At 36.7% G+C, this 20721-nt stretch overlaps 1 protein-coding gene across 6 annotated transcripts in view; it reads left to right on the top strand.

Moving 5' to 3' along the window:
• CFAP70 (cilia and flagella associated protein 70) overlaps positions 1-20721 on the top strand; it is a 106277-nt gene that overhangs the window by 37252 nt on the left and 48304 nt on the right. For all 6 annotated transcript variants that reach the window (XM_045040137.1, XM_045040138.1, XM_011287342.4 and 3 more), the window contains exons 10-15: positions 2584-2718; positions 10161-10331; positions 10512-10592; positions 12171-12262; positions 20090-20150; positions 20467-20661. In XM_045040137.1, the coding sequence (XP_044896072.1) occupies positions 2584-2718; positions 10161-10331; positions 10512-10592; positions 12171-12262; positions 20090-20150; positions 20467-20661 (735 nt within the window). The remainder of the gene's footprint in view (positions 1-2583; positions 2719-10160; positions 10332-10511; positions 10593-12170; positions 12263-20089; positions 20151-20466; positions 20662-20721) is intronic.

Raw genomic sequence — 20721 nt, 5'->3', positions numbered from 1 at the left:
AGGCTCCAGGCTCTGAGCTGTCAGCATAGAGCCCAACACGGGGCTTGAATCCACCAACTGGATGATGACCTGAGCCCAAGTCAAATGTTTAACCAAACTGAGCCACCCAGGTGCTTGTTATTCTGCTTCTAGTTCTGATACAGAAGGAATGTGTGAACTGATGTGGGTGCTCTCTAGGGTGACTAACTTAACCTGATTTGTCAAGTAGTTTCCTGGTTTTAGTGCTGAAAATCGCATGTCCCAGGAAGATCTCCTGTCCCTGGCAAATCAGGATGACTGGTCACCCTAGCTCCCTATTGTCCACTAAAAACTGTTTAGGCTTTATTCCTAGACATCCTATTTCCCTTTAGCTCTTTAAAATGGTTTTACTATAGGTAAAACCACACAAAATAGCCATTTTTATAGGTCAAAGTAGTTAAATATTGGGAATATGGCTCAACCTAATACATCTTCCTGAATTTCTTTTCAACATACCTACTTAAAATGTTTTAGCCTACTAATTAGAGTAATAGGGCTCATTGATGTACATTATTCTGAAGAGATCTAGCTTTGTGAGCCTAGAACACGTTCTCTGTTGTTTTATTTGTGCATGTCTGGTCTTTTCTGTTTGTACATAAACTCCCTTAGGGTAGGAATACTGTCATAGACTACTTTGTATCCTCTATAGTACCTAGCATGATTCATGGTATACAGCAGACAATTAACAAGTACCTAAATTCTTTTGATTTTTATTTTTTTATCTTAAAATTTTTTTTAATGTTTATTTATTATTGAGAGACAGAGAGAGGCAGAGCATGAGCATGGAAGTGGCTGAGAGATGGGGAGACACAGAATCTGAAGCAGGCTCCAGGCTCTGAGCTGTCAGCACAGAGTCCAACGCGGGGCTGGGACTCATAAACCTAGAGATCATGACCTGAGCCGAAGTCGGAAGCTTAACCGACAGCCACCCAGGCGCCCCCTTTTGATTTTTAAAATAGACATTTTTACATAATAAAAATACTACTGCCAGTAACCACTTCTCCCTTTGTAATATAAAATATACATTGCTAACTTTCCTTAGCAACACAATGTTATTATATATATGTAAGACTTTTAAATCTACTTTTTAAAAAAATTTTTCTTTTTTAATGTTTATTTATTTTTGAGAGAGAGACAGAGCCTGAGCCGGGGTGGGGCAGAGAGAGAGGGAGACACAAAATCTGAAGCAGGCTCCTGGCTCTGAGCTGTCAGCACAGAGTCCCACATGGGGCTCAAACTCATGAACTGCAAACCGCAAAATCATGACTTGAGCCGAAGTCGGATGCTAAACCGACTGAGCCACCCAGACGCCCCAAATCTAAATTCTACTTATTGTAATATGTGAAATCAAAGAGATTACTTTTAATTTTGCGGGAATTAAATGTGTTTTCTTTCAGTAAATTTTTTCCCTATGAAAGTTTTCTATGGCAAACCATTAAAAATTATGTTAAGTTATATTTATTAACATGTTATTCATCTTTGTGATGGGGGTTTAGACAAAATTAGCGGGGCACCTGGGTGGCTCAGTCAGTTGAGTGTCTGACTTCGACTCAGGTCATGATCTCGTAGTTGACAAGTTTGAGCCCCGCATGGGGCTCTGTGCTGACAGCTCATAGCCTGGAGCCATTCTGTCTCCCTCTCTCTCTGCCCCTGCCCTGCTCATGCTCTGTCTCTCTCTGTCTCAAAAATAAATAAACATTAAAAAAAAAAAAAATTAGGTAAAATTAGCGATGGCAAATACAGAGTGGCAAACTATCATTCATCCTCCTTCATCCATGGCAGATATTACTGATTAATCAAAACGTTGTTTCTTTCTGAACCCAGATAAGGGTATAGAATCTTCGGGGCGCCTGGGTGGCTCAGTCGGTTAAGCGTCTGACTTTGGCTCAGGTCACGATCTCGCGGTCTGTGAGTTCAAGCCCCGTGTCGGGCTCTGTGCTGACTGCTCCGAGCCTGGAGCCTGTTTCAGATTCTGTGTCTCCCTCTCTCTCTGACCCTCCCTCGTTCATGCTCTGTCTCTCTCTGTCTCAAAAATAAATAAACGTTAAAAAAAAAAAATAGAATCTTTCTCAATATAGTACTCTGAAACAACTCCACCAATTGTTTAGAATTTAGGCATATTAAAGTCTATTTAATATGGTGATTTGTAAGATCCCTTTCATTCATAAAAATCTCTGAACTAAAGCTAAAAGCCACAGCTTCTGATTTCTTTTCGTTGCTGTAATTATTTTACAAAGCTTCATTTTTTCCTAAGAAGCAATATTGTTAAATTGACTTTTTTAGTTGAATATATATATAATCAATTAATTTGAGCATGTGTTATCCGACTACTGCCTTTACTATTCATTAACACCGTTGATATGCATTATTTCAGTGATTGTGGTATTATTAAACCCATTTTGAAGATAAAGAAATGTAGATCCAAAATATCTATGTAACTGGCCAAGTCAAATAGTTAAGGAGCATAGCTAGTTCCTAAAGCCAGGTCTTTGAAAAACTAAGAGCTCCATACCTTCTGCTACATTGCTCTACAGCACTAACAGCTCTCTGGTTTTATTCCTTTAGACTGATGATGAAAGTCAGCTTTCATTTCATGGTGTGGCTTATGTGAATATGGTCCCATTGCTGTATCCAGGTGTGAAGAGGATTCGGGGAGCTTTTCATGTTTACCCTTACCTAGACAGTACAGTCTATGAAAAGGTAAGAAAAAATTGTACAGAAGGTATTATCCTAATTTATCCTTTATGTATGTGTTTACTTACATCTTTAGCATACAAATCTTTGCACTTGAAGTTTGGAACCATTGGTATACTGGGATGGTAAATATAGCAACTTGCAGTCATTCTGTCATTGAACCTTAAAAACTTTAGGATAGTGAGGAGCACCCCAGTGGCTCAGTTGGTTGGGCATCCAATTTCAGCTTAGGTCATGGTCTCAAAATTTGTGGGTTTGAGCCCCACATCATTTTCTCTCTCAAAAATAAATAAAACATTAAAAAAATTTAGGATAATGAAAAGGCAAAAACTGGAAACAACCTAAACCTCCATGAACAGGTGAACAGAAAAACAAATTTTGTGGTATATCTATATAATGAAATCCTACTCAGTGATAAAAAGGAATGAACTATTGATACGTGCAGCATGGATGAATCTCAAATGCATTATGTTAAATGAAAGAAGGCTGATAAAAGAAAGTACATAATGTATGATTTCATCTAAATAGAATTCTAAGAAAATAATCTGTGGTGACCTAAAGCTGACCAGTGGTTGCTTAGGAACAGGAATAGAGAGAGGGATGGATTACAAAAGAATGTGAAGAAAGTGTTAGGGATGATGGAAATGCTGGTTATCTTGATTGTGGTGATAGTTTCACATGTGTATACATATGTCATGTCAAAATTAATCAAATTGTATACTTTAAATATGTAGTTTGTCATATTTCAATTTTACTCAATACAGTCAGATACATAATCTTTAAGACAATGAAAGAAGTCTATTGTGTTAAGTATACAAAACTTAAATCCATGAGCTGATTAGTGATTTTTAGGTGTTAAAATGTTAAAATCATCTATCTTTTTATCTATCTATATGTCTACATATAAATATAGAATATATATATGTGTATTTTTCCCCAAACAAAAAATCAGTTTTACCATATTTTTCTTAGGAGAAATTGAGTCTTCGTAAAACACAACAAAAATAATAACAAAAACATATTACTATTTCATTATTATTAGGACAGCTATTTTTCAATAATGGAGTCATGAAAGACCTATCATCTATTTGCAAACCAACTGAGTAGTAAACTCTTTCTATATATTATTTATTTTTGAGAGAGAGAGAGAGAGAGAGAGAGAGAGAGAGTCAGAGCATGAGGGGAGAGGGGCAGAGAGACAGGGAGACACAGAATCCGAAGCAGTCTCCAGGCTCTGAGCTGTCAGCACAGAGCCCGACGCGGGGCTTGAACCCACAAACCGTGAGATTATGACCTGAGCCGAAGTCGGATGCTTAACCGACTGAGCCACCAGGTGCCCCAGAAATCCTTTGACTCAGAAATCACACTTATAAGGATGTATCTGAAGGAAATAATTTAATAGAATCAAAACTCCATGTTCGCCCTTCAGTTTTAGTCTCTAGAACTTTCTCATGTTCTGTAATACAATTTTTAGCATTAGAATAGATTTGGCAATATTGAATGGTTTGCCTTCCTTTCTGAAAGTGTGTGAAGCATTACAAAGAAAAAGATGTGCATGGACTATGAGTACAAATAAAAATCTATATGTAATGTTTCCAATTATTGCAATTACTGTAAAGAGTGTTAAAAATGTTTTGTAGAATACAAAGAGGGGAAACATCATAAGATTTCAGTTTGTCATCTGTCTACAAATACTATAAATCTTAACTGTTAGTGACAGAAATGTCCATCTGTTTTACTTACACTATTTGTTTTTCTTTGAAAACATGGCGTATGCAAAAGTATCTGGGTTAGGTTTGGCAGAGTGGAAAAGCAAATGAAATTTGAAAAAGACCTAGCAGTGATGAATGTCGCAGTGTGTAAATTAAAATTCCTAATGACATAAAAAACCCAACTCCGTATTCAGAAAAACTTTTTGGGATCTATGATAGCAAAAATTAAAAATAAGTTTTGTTTTGTTTTTTTTTAATTTTTTAACATTTATTTATTTTTGAGAGACAGAGAGAGATGGAGTGCAAGTGGTGGAGAGGCAGAGAGACAGAGAGACACAGAATCCTAAGCAGACTCAGGGCTCTGAGCTGCCAGCACAGAGACCCACGTGGGGTTCGAACCCACCAACCCTGAGATTTTGACCCGAGCTGAAGTCGGACACTCAACCAATTGAGCCACCCAGGCACCCCTAAAAATAAGTTTAAGGGGCACCTGGGTTGATCAGTCGGTTGAGCCTCTGACTTCAGCTCAGGTCATGATCTCACAGTCCATGGGTTTGAGTCCCCCATCGGGCTCTGTGCTGACAGTTCAGAACCTGGAGCCTGCTTCGGATTCTGTGTCTCCCTCTCTCTCTGCTCCTCCCCTGCTCATGCTCTCTCTCTGTCTCTCAAAAATGAATAAACATTAAAAAAAATTTTAAAAATAAGTTTAAAATGTCTATAATAGAGAAAAGCTTAGAAAATGATTGTAAATAAAAATGATTCAATATGCATCTATTAAAAAAGATAATTGTTAATGCTGTGTAAATAGTTAAATGGAAAAAAAGAATGCCAAAATGTTACATATAGCATAGATAAAAATAAGTTGCAAATGAGTTTATTAACATTGTTAAATGTGAAAAATATAAAAGTAGAAGTGGCTATTAATTAAAAAATGTGAACTCAGGAAAGACTTTCCTAGGCTTGAGAGCAATGAAAGATATAAAAGATTTAGATTAACAAAAAATGAATAGCTTCTATGTATAGGAGAAACCATCATAAACAAAATTACAATGTAACTGAAAAACGGGAGAATATTTGAATATATGTAGGAAAGATGGTTACTATTCCTAAAATATAAAGCACTTTATCAAATTGATAAGAAAAACACACTAATTTTGTTTTAAAGGGCAAAGTACATGAAACGGTACTAGACAAAAAAAGAAATGCCAATGGTCAATAAATAAAAGAAGAAGAAATATTTGGCCTTATTTAGAATCAAACAACTGCAAATTAAAATAATAATAAAATACCATTTTACCTGTAGAATTAGTCAATTCTTTAAAACATGGTAATGCCCATTGTTGGGAAAGGTGTGATAAAGCAACTCTCATTCACTGCTAGAAGTGTAAATTAGTACAAACCATGAAAAAAATTTTGTCAGTATGTATTAAGAAGCTTAGAATACTTATATTTTTTCCTGTAGCATTCCTACTTCCAGGAATCTATTTTAAAGGAATAAGTAGAATTGTATCCAAATTTTACTAAATGAAGATATATCTGAGGGAAGTAGTATATTATAATTGAAAGGTTATAGACCTTGATGTCAGTCAGCCTCTAGTTTCAATTCCAGAATTAACCAGCTGGGTAACTTCAGGCAAGTGACTAAGTTTCTCTCAACTTTAATTAATTAATTGATTTATTATAAATAAATTTATTATAAATGAAGACAGTGCTTTTTTCCTAGAATTGTTTTACATATTAAATGAGATAAAATATGTAAGGTACTAGGAGTGTAGTACTAGGGGTGTAGTAGGGGTGATTGGAGACTATTGTATATACATTAAAAATTACCTTGTGAAAAATTTTAAAACATGAAAGGATACATGTGATATAATCTGTTAAATGAAAAATCAGGGTATAAAACTACATTCAATATGACCACAACTTTTAAAAAATATATAATCATAATTAAATATATATGTATATATGTACATATAATATTGGAGAGGAAATCTTTCTGGCTATGTCTGAGTGAGAAGATTGTCAAATATTCTCCCCACCACCACCAAAAGCAGCTGTAAAATTGGACAAATTGACAAAAAAAACCATTCAGCACTCTGGAAATTGACCAAAGGCATCAACAAACTGAGAAGTATTAATGCATGAAAAACTATGGAGTTTGAGGCTTTCTTGGTTAGGGCTGCTTCTAAAACTTCCCTAAGTTGTTCCCTACTCCACTTCTTTAGCTTAACCAGTGCAGTGATTATTCTAGGGCAGGATAGGCTGTGAGGACCAGCAACTTTGCTGCCATAGAAGAAGACTCACACAATTTGGAGCAGTGGATGAAGGACCTATGCCCAGCAATGCTGTTGGTTGAAATTTGTGGAGAGCAACCAACATAACTGAAATGAGAGTCCCAGGAAAGAGAGTAAGGGGCAGAAAAGATACATGGCAAAATAATGTCTAGAAATGTCTCATGTTTGATGAAAACATTAATCTACATATCCAAGAAGTTCAGAGGATCCCAGGTTGGATAAGCATACAGGCATCTACAACATAGACATTAGAGTTTACTGCTGAAAGACAAAGAGAAAATCACGAATTCAACAGGAGAAAAACAACTCATTGCTTATAGTTGCAATGTATTTAACAGCTGATTTTTCTTCTGAAACAATGGATCCAGAAGGCAGTAGAATAACATATTCAAAGTGCTCAATGAAAAAGCTAGCAATCAAAAAGGAAGGTAAAATAAAGACATCCAAAGATAAACAAATATTGAAAGAATTTGTTGCTAACAAATTTGTCTTGTAAGAAACACTAAAGGAAGTTCTTCTGCTTGAAAGGATATGGCATTGATTGCTGACTTGAATCCACAGGAAGAAACAAAGAGCACTAGAAATGTCTAAATTTAAGTTAATATAAAAGATTTCAGAAATACAGTATGTATTTTTTTTTATTTTTACTCTTAATTTCTTTGAAAGGCATTATATAAAGCATTAATTATATTGTTGGGTTATAACATGTATAGATTTAATTTGTATGATAATAGTAACATAAAGGAGGGAGGATAGAATGGAACTACAGTGTGCTAAAATTTCTACATTATACCAGAATTAAGTTAATATCAGTGTGATATACATTGTGATTAGTTAGGATGGCCAAGAAAATTGTGTGTGTGTGTGTGTGTGTGTGTGTGTGTGTGTGTGTACATATACATATTTAACATAATAGAAGGCATTTAAAGGAGGAACAGAGGAACAAAAAAGAAGATATATAGAAAACAAATAGTAAAATGGCAAACATAAATGTAAATATTTCAATGATAACTTTATATGTAAGTAGTGTTAAATACCCCAATGAAAGGACAGAGATTATAAGACCACATTTAAAAAAAATCAAGATTCAGGGGGCCTGGGTGGCTCAGTTGGTTGAGCATCCAACTTTGGCTCATGTCATGATCTTGTGGTTCATGGGTTTGAGCCCCACATTGGGCTGTGTGCTGACAGCTTGGAGGCTGGAGCCTGTTTCAGATTCTGTGTCTCCCTCTCTCTCTGCCCCTCCCCTACTCACACTCTGTCTCTCTCTCTCTCAAAAATGACTGATGAATGAATTAAAAAAAATTTTTTTTAAATCAAGATTCAATAATATGCTATTTAAAAACAGACACACTTAGATTCAGATACATGGAGATTGTAGCAAATGGTTGGAAAAAATATGCTATGCAAATAGAAAACATAACAGAGTGGAGTGGCTATATTTATATCAGACAAAATAGACTTCAAGACAGGAAGTATTACTAACAACATAGAGTGGCATGTCATAATGATTAAAGGGTCAATTAATCAGAAAGAATTTACAAAGTATTGTGTAAAATAAATATATAAATTATAAATGTATACACACCTAACAATAGAAACTCATAATACTTAAAGCAAAAACTAACAGAATTGAAAGAGAGATAATCTGACATTTAGAAATTTCAATATTTCAATCTTAATACTTGGTAGAAAAACTACATAGAAAATCTATATTAAACATTAACTTAGCGTACAACCCACAAAATCATTGTTTAAAATGTTTACTTATTTTTGAGAGAGAGAGAGAGAGAGGCTCTCACAAGCGAGGGAGGAACAGAGAGAGAGGGGGACAGGGGATCTGAAGTGGGCTCTGTGCTGACAGCAGCAAGCCCACTGCGGGGCTTGAACTAATGAACCGTGAGATCAGCACCTAAGCCGAAGTTGTACACTCAACAGACTGAGCCACCCAAGTGCTCCCCTCAACAAAATCATTTTTAAGAACCTACCCAAGAGAACTGAAAACCTGCATTTACACAAAGACATGTATATGAATATTTATAGCACATCAGTGAAACTATCACCACAATCAAGATAAGGCAAATATCCATTTCCTGGCCCCCCAAACTTTCTTGTGTCTGTTCTTATCCTCTCATACCTCTGACCAGTCTTCCCCTCTTTGTTTTTTAGTCTGGCTTCTTTCACTCAGCATAAATTCTATTTAGACTTCAACCATGTTGTTTAGTTTAAAAAATGTTATGATTCTGGGGGACCTGGGTGGCTCAGTTGGTTAAGCATCTGACTTCAGCTCAGGTCATGATCTCATGGTACGCGAATTTGAGCTCCGCGTGGGGCTCTGTGCTGACAACTCAGAGCCTAGAGCTTGCTTCAAAATCTGTGTGTCCCACTCTCTCTCTCTGCCCCTGCCCCGCTCACGCTCTGTCTCCCTCTCTCTCTCTCTCAAAAATAAATAAATATAAAAAAAGTATTAAAAAATGTTACGATTCTTCTTCATTTATCTATAGTTTGATTTTCCCATACAAAATTTTTAGTTTGAATTTTAAACTTGCCCTATTTTTCCAATTATAGTTGATAGGCAAGTAGTAATTAGATATTTCTTATGCAGAAATAAATTCTACCTGTTACAGATCAGGAATCCTAAATTCTCTCTTGTCCGGCAAGAGAGCAGACACTGACACAGACATGAAAATGAGAGAGGCTAATGTCTGGGAGGAGACAAGAGCCCTGAACAGGGATTTCGTCTCCATATTTACTGAGTTCTCAAGATTTTACATACGTGGTGAGTGTGCAGAAGGAACCAGGAATCATTAACTCATATGTGTAAGAAGCAAAGGGTCTGGGAGGAAAGTAGCATTTAAAGTTGTGGTCAAAGCACAGTAATATATTGGTGGCAGATGATAAGTAGTTTCCTGTAGGTGATACAACGGATTAGCTGTCTTCTTTAAAGTTTCAGATTGATGGAGCATGCAATTTTAAAGATAACAAGTTACTAGTTAGCTAGTCTAGCTAGCTAACCTTGGGGGCTTTTGCCCTGCAGCAGCTCTGGGCCCTAACCCTTTTTTTTTAACCCATTTGTGTAAATGTGAGGAGTTCTTGAACCTATTTCCCATATCTACCATTTAAAGTTAATCTGAAATTATGTATCAAAAATTAAAAGTTTTCTAGGAACAAGAGTTACGAAACACCAAAACCAAGCGATGTTGAACAATCTCATTGTAATAATTTAAATGATAGGATAGATAGCTAATTTTCTATGAGGGTTTTACCTGTTCAACAAGTATGGCGATTCAGTGAAGTTTTTCTTTTCCCTATTTCCCTCTGATTCTACAATGTTGAAATTATCTAGAAAACTAAATGTTTTTAAAGAATAATGTGAGTTTCTTTCAAATTTGTCTCATTCACCTGTGATTCACTGCATTTTTTTTTGTTTGTTTCTTTTCAGACCAAATGTTTATTTAGCTTGTTCCGGGATACTGGCCATCATTTGATTCAGAATAATAAAATAGGAGGAATTAATTCTCCATTGTCTAAACTAGTTGTTTCAAAGAACCTGAAAGAAGATAAAGCAGTCAAAGAAAAGGATATAGAAGGAAGGCCTAGGCCTGGGGATATGGTAGGTTGTTGAGAAGGTGATGATTTTGCTAGTTTTGTTACATTTCACAGGCTTGTACTGATTATTGGGTGAATTGCATCAATTTAGTTTGCCTTTTGTTGCAACTTAATGATCATTGTTCCTGCCATTGGGATGACCATGTAAGAATTCAGTTTTTGAGGCATGTTCATTTTCTTTCAGCAAGCACCTAGTATAAAATCTCAGAGCTCAGATACTCCTTTGGAATTTGAACCCTCTCTAAGCCACAATCCAGAAGGACAGGTAACTATGCATAAAGAGTTGGAAAATTAAGTTTAAATTCATCAGTTTTTTACTGAGCAAGATAGTATGGTATTGTGAAAAATTCTCATTATCTCAATTACCATCCCATATTTGCCATGACTAGTTTATAACTTTGGGTAAATTTCTTTGTCTTGTTGAGACTCTCTAAAATGAGCAGGTAGTACCAAATTAACCTTAGGTCCTTTCTAACATTAAAAAATTATGTGTTTTAGTAATTCTACTGTATTATATATTAGAAATCATGCAGAGATGCATCATCTGTAGCATTTACTCATCTGCCCTCAAGACATTCAACAGTCTGGTGGGTGAAACAGATTGGTACATAACTAACCATAACACAGAATTTTGATGAATATTATAATAGAGGTACAAATAAAAGTGCTGTTTGGGCTCACATAATACAGATGAATCGCTCCTAGGATAAAGCAGTCTCAGAAGGCTTCATGGAAGAGCTGGCATTTGAGCTAAGTAGTGAAAGATGAAGAGAATAGTTTGCCGGATGAAGATGAGAGGGTAGGCATTTCAGGGCAAAGGAACAGCCCGAGTCAGGACACAAAGAAGGTAGCAGAATTTAGAGTGTATCAGTTAATTTAGTGTATGGAATAGAGAAGAAAAGAAATGAGAATTTCTAGACGGAGGTGAGAAAGGAGAGAGAGGCTGTGTTGAGTTGTAGAAAGACTGAAAGATTTGCTAACAAGTCTGGACTTCATTATGTAGCTGATAAGGAACTCTTGAGCTTCATCTTGGAGACTCCTATTAATGGTTTTTAAGTCACGTAGAAATAAGACCTCCTATGTATTTCAGGGTAGAACTCTTGCAAGGAAGTGAAACAGAGAAAATGAAGTTGGGGTAGGGGCTTCAAATATTGGTTTATAGGTTTTTCTAATTGTACAGGTGAGTGTGTGATGATAGTTTGATTTAGGGAAGAGATTGTAGTAAGGAAAATCAGAAACTTGAAGAGGCAAGATTTGGAATTGGGGAGCTTTAAGCGTGCTGAGGAAGAAAAGCTAAAGATAACGCAGGTTTCAAGCCTCACTTTCGAGAAGGATTACAAAATCATAAGTCAAAGAGAGATCAATATAAGGGAAATGATAAATTTTGGACATGCTGTATTTAGGGTGCTGGAAAAAAATTTGGATAGAAATGTCCATCAAACTGCAGTTGGTAGATGGTGATGTGGATTCTGTGAATGGGAGTGTCAGAATATTTCTGATTGGAAATGCTTGGACTTAGAAGATTTGGTGGCAGAAAGAATAGCATTCACTTAAAACAGTTACAAGAAAAGTATTGAACAAGTTAAACAGTGCTTCAGCTGAGGTAGAAGTTTCCAATAATAAAATTGAAAATCCTTTTATGCAAGAGATAACCACTGTAACTATTTTTCTTTCCAGTTATTTTTCTATATAAAGAATATTTTGACAGTCAAGATCACACTATATACGTATAGTTGTATATGCAATTTTCTTATATTGTATATGTTATCCTATGTTACTAAAATTTGTTCATAAATATCTGTTCTTAATGGAAAGAATAAATGAGAGAAAAATATCTTTACAGCAATATGTAGAAGCAGGCACGTACATTGTGTTGGAGATTCAGCTGGACAAAGCCTTGGTTCCAAAGCGAATGCCAGAGGAGCTAGCCAGAAGGTGTGTAGCAATGGTTCTTATATTTATATATATTTTTTTGCAAAAACATTTTATTTTTTTTTATTTTTTTTTTTTTAATTTTTTTTTTCAACGTTTATTTATTTTTGGGACAGAGAGAGACAGAGTATGAACGGGGGAGGGGCAGAGAGAGAGGGAGACACAGAATCGGAAACAGGCTCCAGGCTCCGAGCCATCAGCCCAGAGCCCTACGCGGGGCTCGAACTCACGGACCGCGAGATCATGACCTGGCTGAAGTCGCACGCTTAACCGACTGCGCCACCCAGGCGCCCCTGCAAAAACATTTTAGATATAAATAAAAGGAATTCAGATTGTCTCCATAAATATAATTTCCCTAGACTAAGCTGCAGACAGTTTTCTGGTTTTTTAGCCCAGATTAAGTTTCCTTTGTTATAGTTGTCTTCTTATTACAAAAGCAGTATATGCTCAGCATAAAAAAAAAAGAAAAATCAAGGGATACCTGGGTGGTTCAGTTGGTTAAGCGCCCGATTCTTAATTTTAGCTTAGGTCATGATCTCATGGTTCGTGAGTTCAAGCCCTAAATCAGGCTCTGTGCTGACAGTGTGGAGCCTGCTTGGGATTCTATCTTCCCCTCTTTCTCTGCCCCTCCCCAACTCTCTCTCAAAAATAAATACATCAACTTAAAAAAAGTCAAGATTTTGAGAAAATTGAGATCAGCAAGCATATAAAAATACTCAGATTTCTACTCACCCAGTGATAACCACTTAAGAATCTTTTTAAAATGTTTATTTATTTATTTTGAGAGAGAGAGAGAGAGAGAGAGAGAGAGAGAGAGAGAGAGAGAATCCCAAGCAGGCTCTGCATTGTCAGCTCAAAGCCTGATGCAGGGCTCGATCCCATAAGCCATGAGATCATGACCTGAACCCAAATCGAGAGTCAGATGCTTAACCAATTGAGCCATCCAGGTGCCCCAGTGATAACCATTTTTTAAAAATTGGTATTTATCCTTCTGGAGTTAAAGTTCCTAAAATACACACATACACACCCATGTCACATATAAATAAGTGCAATTTTTAAAAAACTTTTTTTATATTGTACCATAGTGCTTTGATTGTGTTTCTAGAAAGTTGTCCATTTCATCTAGGTTATCCAGTTTGTTGATGTACAACTGTTCATGGTATTCTCTTATAATTCTTTTTACCTCTATAAAAATGGGGAGTACTGTCCCCATATTTATTTCTGATTTTAGTAATTTGAATCTTCATTCTTTTTTCTTAGTGGTTACCTTGGAAATAATAATGACCATCTTTTTTTTTTAAGTTTGTTTATTTATTTGAGAGAAAGAGCAGTGTAGGGGCAGTGAGAGAGGGAGAGAGAGAATCCCAAGCACTAACAGTGCAGAGACCTATGCAGGGCTTGAACTCATGACATCATGACTTGAGGAGAAACCCAGAGTTGGATGCTTAGTTGACTAAGCCACCTAGGTGCCCCTATAATGACCATCTTAAACCTTTAACAATCTAATTGGAATAATACCAACTAAGTTTCAATACTATTCACCCTGCTCCTCTATATCTCCATCTTTCCCTTTTTATATTATTATTGTCACAGATTATATTTTTATACATTGTGTGCCTATTAGCAAAGATTTCTAATTACTATTTTATGCATTTGCCTTCTACAAACAAGTAAAGAGGGGGCTATTTTTATTTAAAATTTTTTTTACTGTTTGTTTATTTTTGAGAGAGAGAAACAGAGGGTGAGCAGGAGAGGGATACAGAAAGAAGGAGACACAGAATCTGAAGCAGGTTCCAGGCTCCAAGCTGTCAGTTCAGAGCCCGATGTGGGGCTCGAACCCACGAACCGTGTGATCATGACCTGAACCACCCAGGCTCCCCAAACAAGTAAAGAGGAGTTTAAAACCAGAAGTACAATAATACTGGCTTTCATGTTTACCTTTACCAGTGTTCCTTATTTCTTCAGTTACCTCACAGTTACTGACTAGTTGTTCTTTCATTTCAGCCTGAAGGGCTCCCTGTAGCATTCTTTTTTTTTTTTTAAGTGTATTTATTTTTGAGAAAGAGAGAGAGGGGGACAGAGGAACTGAAGTGGGCCCCATGCTGATAGCACTGAGCCCGATGCAGGGCTTGAACTCATGCTTTGAGATCATGACCTGAGCCGAAGTCGAATGCTCAACTGACTGAGCCACTGAGGCACCCCTCCCTTTAGCATTTCTTATAAATTAGGTCTTACTAATAGACTCTTAGTTTTTTTATTTTTTTATTTTTTTATTTTTTTATATGAAATTTATTGACAAATTAGTTTCCATACAACACCCAGTGCTCATCCCAAAAGGTGCCCTCCTCAATACCCATCACCCACCCTCTCCTCCCTCCCACCCCCCATCAACCCCCAGTTTGTTCTCAGTTTTTAAGAGTCTCTTATGCTTTGGCTCTCTCCCACTCTAACCTGTTTTTTTTTTTTTTTCCTTCCCCTCCCCCATGGGTTCCTGTTAATTTCTCAGGGTCCACATAAGAGTGAAACCATATGGTATCTGTCTTTCTCTGTATGGCTTATTTCACTTAGCATCACACTCTCCAGTTCCATCCACGTTGCTACAAAAGGCCATATTTCATTTTTTCTCATTGCCACGTAATATTCCATTGTGTATATAAACCACAATTTCTTTATCCATTCATCAGTTGATGGACATTTAGGCTCTTTCCATAATTTGGCTATTGTTGAGAGTGCTGCTATGAACATTGGGGTACAAGTGGCCCTATGCATCAGTACTCCTGTATCCCTTGGATAAATTCCTAGCAGTGCTATTGCTGGGTCATAGGGTAGGTCTATTTTTAATTTTCTGAGGAACCTCCACACTGCTTTCCAGAGCGGCTGCACCAATTTGCATTCCCACCAACAGTGCAAGAGGGTTCCCGTTTCTCCACATCCTCTCCAGCATCTAGAGTCTCCTGATTTGTTCATTTTGGCCACTCTGACTGGCGTGAGGTGATACCTGAGTGTGGTTTTGATTTGTATTTCCCTGATAAGGAGCGACGCTGAACATCTTTTCATGTGCCTGTTGGCCATCCGGATGTCTTCTTTAGAGAAGTGTCTATTCATGTTTTCTGCCCATTTCTTCACTGGGTTATTTGTTTTTCGGGTGTGGAGTTTGGTGAGCTCTTTATAGATTTTGGATACTAGCCCTTTGTCCGATATGTCATTTGCAAATATCTTTTCCCATTCCGTTGGTTGCCTTTTAGTTTTGTTGGTTGTTTCCTTTGCTGTGCAGAAGCTTTTTATCTTCATAAGGTCCCAGTAATTCACTTTTGCTTTTAATTCCCTTGCCTTTGGGGATGTGTCGAGTAAGAGATTGCTACGGCTGAGGTCAGAGAGGTCTTTTCCTGCTTTCTCCTCTAAGGTTTTGATGGTTTCCTGTCTCACATTCAGGTCCTTTATCCATTTGGAGTTTATTTTTGTGAATGGTGTGAGAAAGTGGTCTAGTTTCAACCTTCTGCATGTTGCTGTCCAGTTCTCCCAGCACCATTTGTTAAAGAGGCTGTCTTTTTTCCATTGGATGTTCTTTTCTGCTTTGTCAAAGATGAGTTGGCCATACGTTTGTGGGTCTAGTTCTGGGGTTTCTATTCTATTCCATTGGTCTATGTGTCTGTTTCTGTGCCAATACCATGCTGTCTTGATGATGACAGCTTTGTAGTAGAGGCTAAAGTCTGGGATTGTGATGCCTCCTGCTTTGGTCTTCTTCTTCAAAATTCCTTTGGCTATTCTGGGCCTTTTGTGGTTCCATATGAATTTTAGGATTGCTTGTTCTAGTTTCGAGAAGAATGCTGGTGCAATTTTGATTGGGATTGCATTGAATGTGTAGATAGCTTTGGGTAGTATTGACATTTTGACAATATTTATTTTTCCAATCCATGAGCAGGGAATGTCTTTCCATTTCTTTAAATCTTCTTCAATTTCCTTCATAAGCTTTCTATAGTTTTCAGCATACAGATCCTTTACATCTTTGGTTAGATTTATTCCTAGGTATTTTATGCTTCTTGGTGCAATTGTGAATGGGATCAGTTTCTTTATTTGTCTTTCTGTTGCTTCATTGTTAGTGTATAAGAATGCAACTGATTTCTGTACATTGATTTTGTATCCTGCAACTTTGCTGAATTCATGTATCAGTTCTAGTAGACTTTTGGTGGAGTCTATCGGATTTTCCATGTATAATATCATGTCATCTGCAAAAAGCGAAAGCTTGACTTCGTCTTTGCCAATTTTGATGCCTTTGATTTCCTTTTGTTGTCTGATTGCTGATGCTAGAACTTCCAGCACTATGTTAAACAGCAGCGGTGAGAGTGGGCATCCTTGTCGTGTTCCTGATCTCAGGGGAAAAAGCTCTCAGTTTTTCCCCGTTGAGGATGATGTTAGCTGTGGGCTTTTCATAAATGGCTTTTATGATCTTTAAGTATGTTCCTTCTATCCCGACTTTCTCAAGGGTTTTTATTAAGAAAGGGTGCTGGATTTTGTCAAAGGCCTTTTCTGCATCGATTGACAGGATCATATGGTTCTTCTCTTTTTTTTTGTTAATGTGATGTATCACGTTGATTGATTTGCGAATGTTGAACCAGCCCTGCATCCCAGGAATGAATCCCACTTGATCATGGTGAATAATTCTTTTTATATGCCGTTGAATTCGATTTGCTAGTATCTTATTGAGAATTTTTGCATCCATATTCATCAGGGACTCTTAGTTTTTTTAAATATAATTTATTGTCAAATTGGCTTACATACAACACCCAGTGCTCATCCCAACAGGTGCCCTCCTCAATGCCCATCACCCATTTTCCTCTCTCCCCACCCCTCCATCCACCCTCAGTTTGTTTTCTGTATTTAAGATAGACTCTTAGTTTTTGTTTACTTGTTAATTTCTTCTTCATTCTTGAAGGATAATTTGCTGTATATAGAATTTTTGGCAGGCATTCTTTTTTCTTTCAAAACTTTAAATATGTTACTCTAGTACCTCTGGCCTCCATGGCTTGTGTTATTCTTTTTGACATTATTGAAATTATCTGTTTATCTTTTGTGACAAGTCACTCCTTTCATTGCTTTTTGAGTTTTTCTCTTGTCTCTGGCTTCTGACAATTTGAGTACAATTTATCTTAATGTAGATCTCTTCAAGATTATTCTGCTTGGAAGTTGTTATGCTTCTTGGATATATAGATTCATGTCTTTCTCCATATTTTGGGAGTTTGGGGCCATTATTTCTTCATAATTCTTTCTGCCCCTTTCTCTCTCTCTTCTTCTTCTGGGATTCTCATAGGGTATATGTTGGTCACACACATTGTGTATGTTGATGGTGTACCACAGATTTTAGGCTCTCTTTACTTTTTTTTATTTGTTTTTCTTTCTGTTCCTCAGATTGTGTAATTCCAATTATCCTCTCTTCAAATTTGCTCATTCTTTCTGTTGCCTGACCAAATCTGTTGAACCTTCTAGTAAATTTATCCTTTCTGTTATTGTACTTTTCAACTACAGACTTTCTGTTTGGTTCTTTTAAAAATTTCTGTCTCTTTACTGATATTCTATTTTCTTTCTGTTTATACATCATTTTCCTGATTTCTCTTTCCTTGCTTGTGGTTTCCTTTAGCTCTTGAGCCTGAGTAAATTACTTTATTTCACATCTTTTTGTAGCAAGTCTGAGTGTGGACTTCTTCAGGAACAGTTTCTATAGATTTATTTTTTTCCTTTGAAAGAGGCACACTTTTATGTTTTTTGTACATTTTGTGATTTTTTTGTTGTTGAAAACTGGACATTTGGATATTATACAAACTTTGGAAATCTGATTTTCCCCTTCCCCAGGGTTTGCTGTTCTTAATTGTTGAAGTTGTAGATTGTGTTTAGCCAGTGTGGGTTGGTTTATTTTGTTTGTTTGTTTTTTTCAGCCAATGTTTTGATTGAGATTTCCTTAAATGCCAAGATCTTAAGATAATCAAACAAATAAAAATAAAACAAAAAATATTTCTTTTGTCTGCAAATGATTCCATACTGGAGCATTCTTTTAACACTTAACAAGGCTGTTTACAGTTCTACCTCAACCTTCACTTCCTGCTTGCACTGGGACTATAGGTCAGTCAGTGGTGGAAGCTTGGGGTCTTCTCTGGTCTTTTCTGAGCATGTATCCTATCCTAGGATGTGTGCAACTTTCATGTTTAACGTAATGCTGTCAAGGTTCATCCATACTGTAACATGTATCAGTACTTCATTTCTTTGTTATTAAATTAGATTTCACTGTATGGATGTACCACATTTTTTCCCATTCTTTAGTCGATGGACATTTGGACAATTCTTAATACAACATTCGATAATGATTGTGTTAAAATGGAGGTCAACTGATGTAACTCCTCTGCTCAGAAACCACCAGTGACTCCCTGGCACACTCTGAGTAAAAGTCAAAGTCCTTACAATGGCCTACAACTCCTTACATATTCTGTATGTACTTTGCTCTCACTTTTTCAGTCCAGCCATACTTGCTTCCTGCTATTCCTCACACATGCCAAGCACATTGTTGCAGCAAAGCCTTTACACTTTCTGTTCTCTTTGCCTATACTTTTCTTATCCCAGATATCTACACAACTTGCTTCCTCACTTCCCTGAGGTCTTTCCTCAAATGTTAGCATCTCACTAAAGTGTCTTGATGAAATGTGCTTCCCTACTTCACCACCCTAGCTCCCAACGTAGTCTATTTGCTTTCCTGCATTATTTTTCTTCACAGCACATATCACTAACATATTTACCTTAATTATTGTCTTTCTTTCCCTGCTAGAATTCAAGCTCCATGAGGGCAAGAATTTTTATCTACTTTGTTTTATGCTCTATCCCCAGCATCTAGAAAAGTGACTGATGGATAATAGGCAGTCAGTATAAATTTTGAATGAGTGAATAGATAACGTTGTCTCTGGAGAGGAAATTGGAGAGGAAATTGACAAGGTTGTCAACAAGGCTAATAACAAGGAGACAATTTAGTATATGTTGTTTCATGCCTCTTAAGTTCTGAATCATGAATGTATTACCTATTAAATAAAATTAAAATTAGAAATCAAGAGCAGAGATATACAATTACATATGACCTATTAAAGAAAAATTGAATTTGTGAATTTGATTATAAACTTTAAGGCAGTACTATATACTTCAGCAGGAATCTGAAGCTACAAGGAGGAAGAACTAGAACTTAATTTCCTCTAGTTTTTGTAAGGTCTCCTGAAAATGGAAGGTAGAAAGTTTAGCATAAGTAGGTTGACAGTGACAAAATATACTTTCTTACTCACCACAAAGTCTGGTATCATTATTGTAATTGAATGCAGTCATAAATTATGACCAAGAGTACACTTTTTATCCTCGATGGACAGGAAAGAAAAGCTTTCACTTGCCTTGTACCATTTGGATTTCCAAAACTTCATGCTATCAGAGACTCTTCTGAGTGCACCTAAAATCATAACACCCATATCTTTCCAACTCCTGAGTCAAACAGTCTCTTGAGTGCAATAGCAGTTTTAAAAAATGTGTGAGAGTAAAGCCAGGGCTCAAATTAGCCAAAAAAAGTACAACTTAGTTAGTTTCTGAGTAGCTGCTTCCTGGCTTCTTCCCTATCTAGTTCACAGCCATATACTGTTCTATGGTTCACATCTAGGCTTTTATATGAGAGAAATGCACAGTGCTCAAGTGTGATGTGGGAACAGACCTTAGATCTCCCTCGTATAGGCTCTTTGGAGGTATGAATAAGAGAACATAAATCTTCGGATAATTGTTTATTTTTTGTTGTTGTTGTTTTTTTTCCTGGTACAGGGTCAAGGATATGATTCCGCCAAGGCCGCCTCTTACCCGTCGGACAGGAGGAGCTCAAAAGGCAAGTGCCAAAGCTAAGGTGAAACTATAATAACATGTTGAGTATACCCATTTGAAAATAAGGCATGGACTCTTCAGTATGTTTTCCAGAAGGGGTGAGAAATTGTAGCTGCATATATTTCCCTTCCTGGTTTTGTTTGTGACCAGTGGCAGACAGTGAATAGTGTATAGTGTTTAGTCTTTGGCTGGTCTCTGAGCTGAAAAGGGCAATTTGTACCTAAAGCAGTATTGAATGTAAAACCCAATCCAGTTTCAGACTTCCATTACACATCTTGATCTCTCTGAGGCCTCTTTCCAGACATTTTGTATTTTCCTAGGCGGTGAGTGACTACCACATGCAGATCAAAAATATTTCTAGAGCCATTCTGGATGAGTATCACAGGATGTTTGGAAAACAGGTGGCCAAACTAGGGAGTGATATGGATAGTGAAACCCTAGAGGAACAGAAGTGCCAGCTCAACTATGAACTTAACTGCTCTGGAAAATACTTTGCTTTCAAAGAACAACTCAAGGTAAATATTCATTTAATTATTCCATGGATTTTTATGAAGCATCTTCTCTACATTCTTAAT

This window comes from Felis catus, chromosome D2, assembly GCF_018350175.1.
Source record: "Felis catus isolate Fca126 chromosome D2, F.catus_Fca126_mat1.0, whole genome shotgun sequence".
NCBI lineage: Eukaryota > Metazoa > Chordata > Mammalia > Carnivora > Felidae > Felis > Felis catus.
This window is presented reverse-complemented; position numbering and strand designations above follow the sequence as displayed.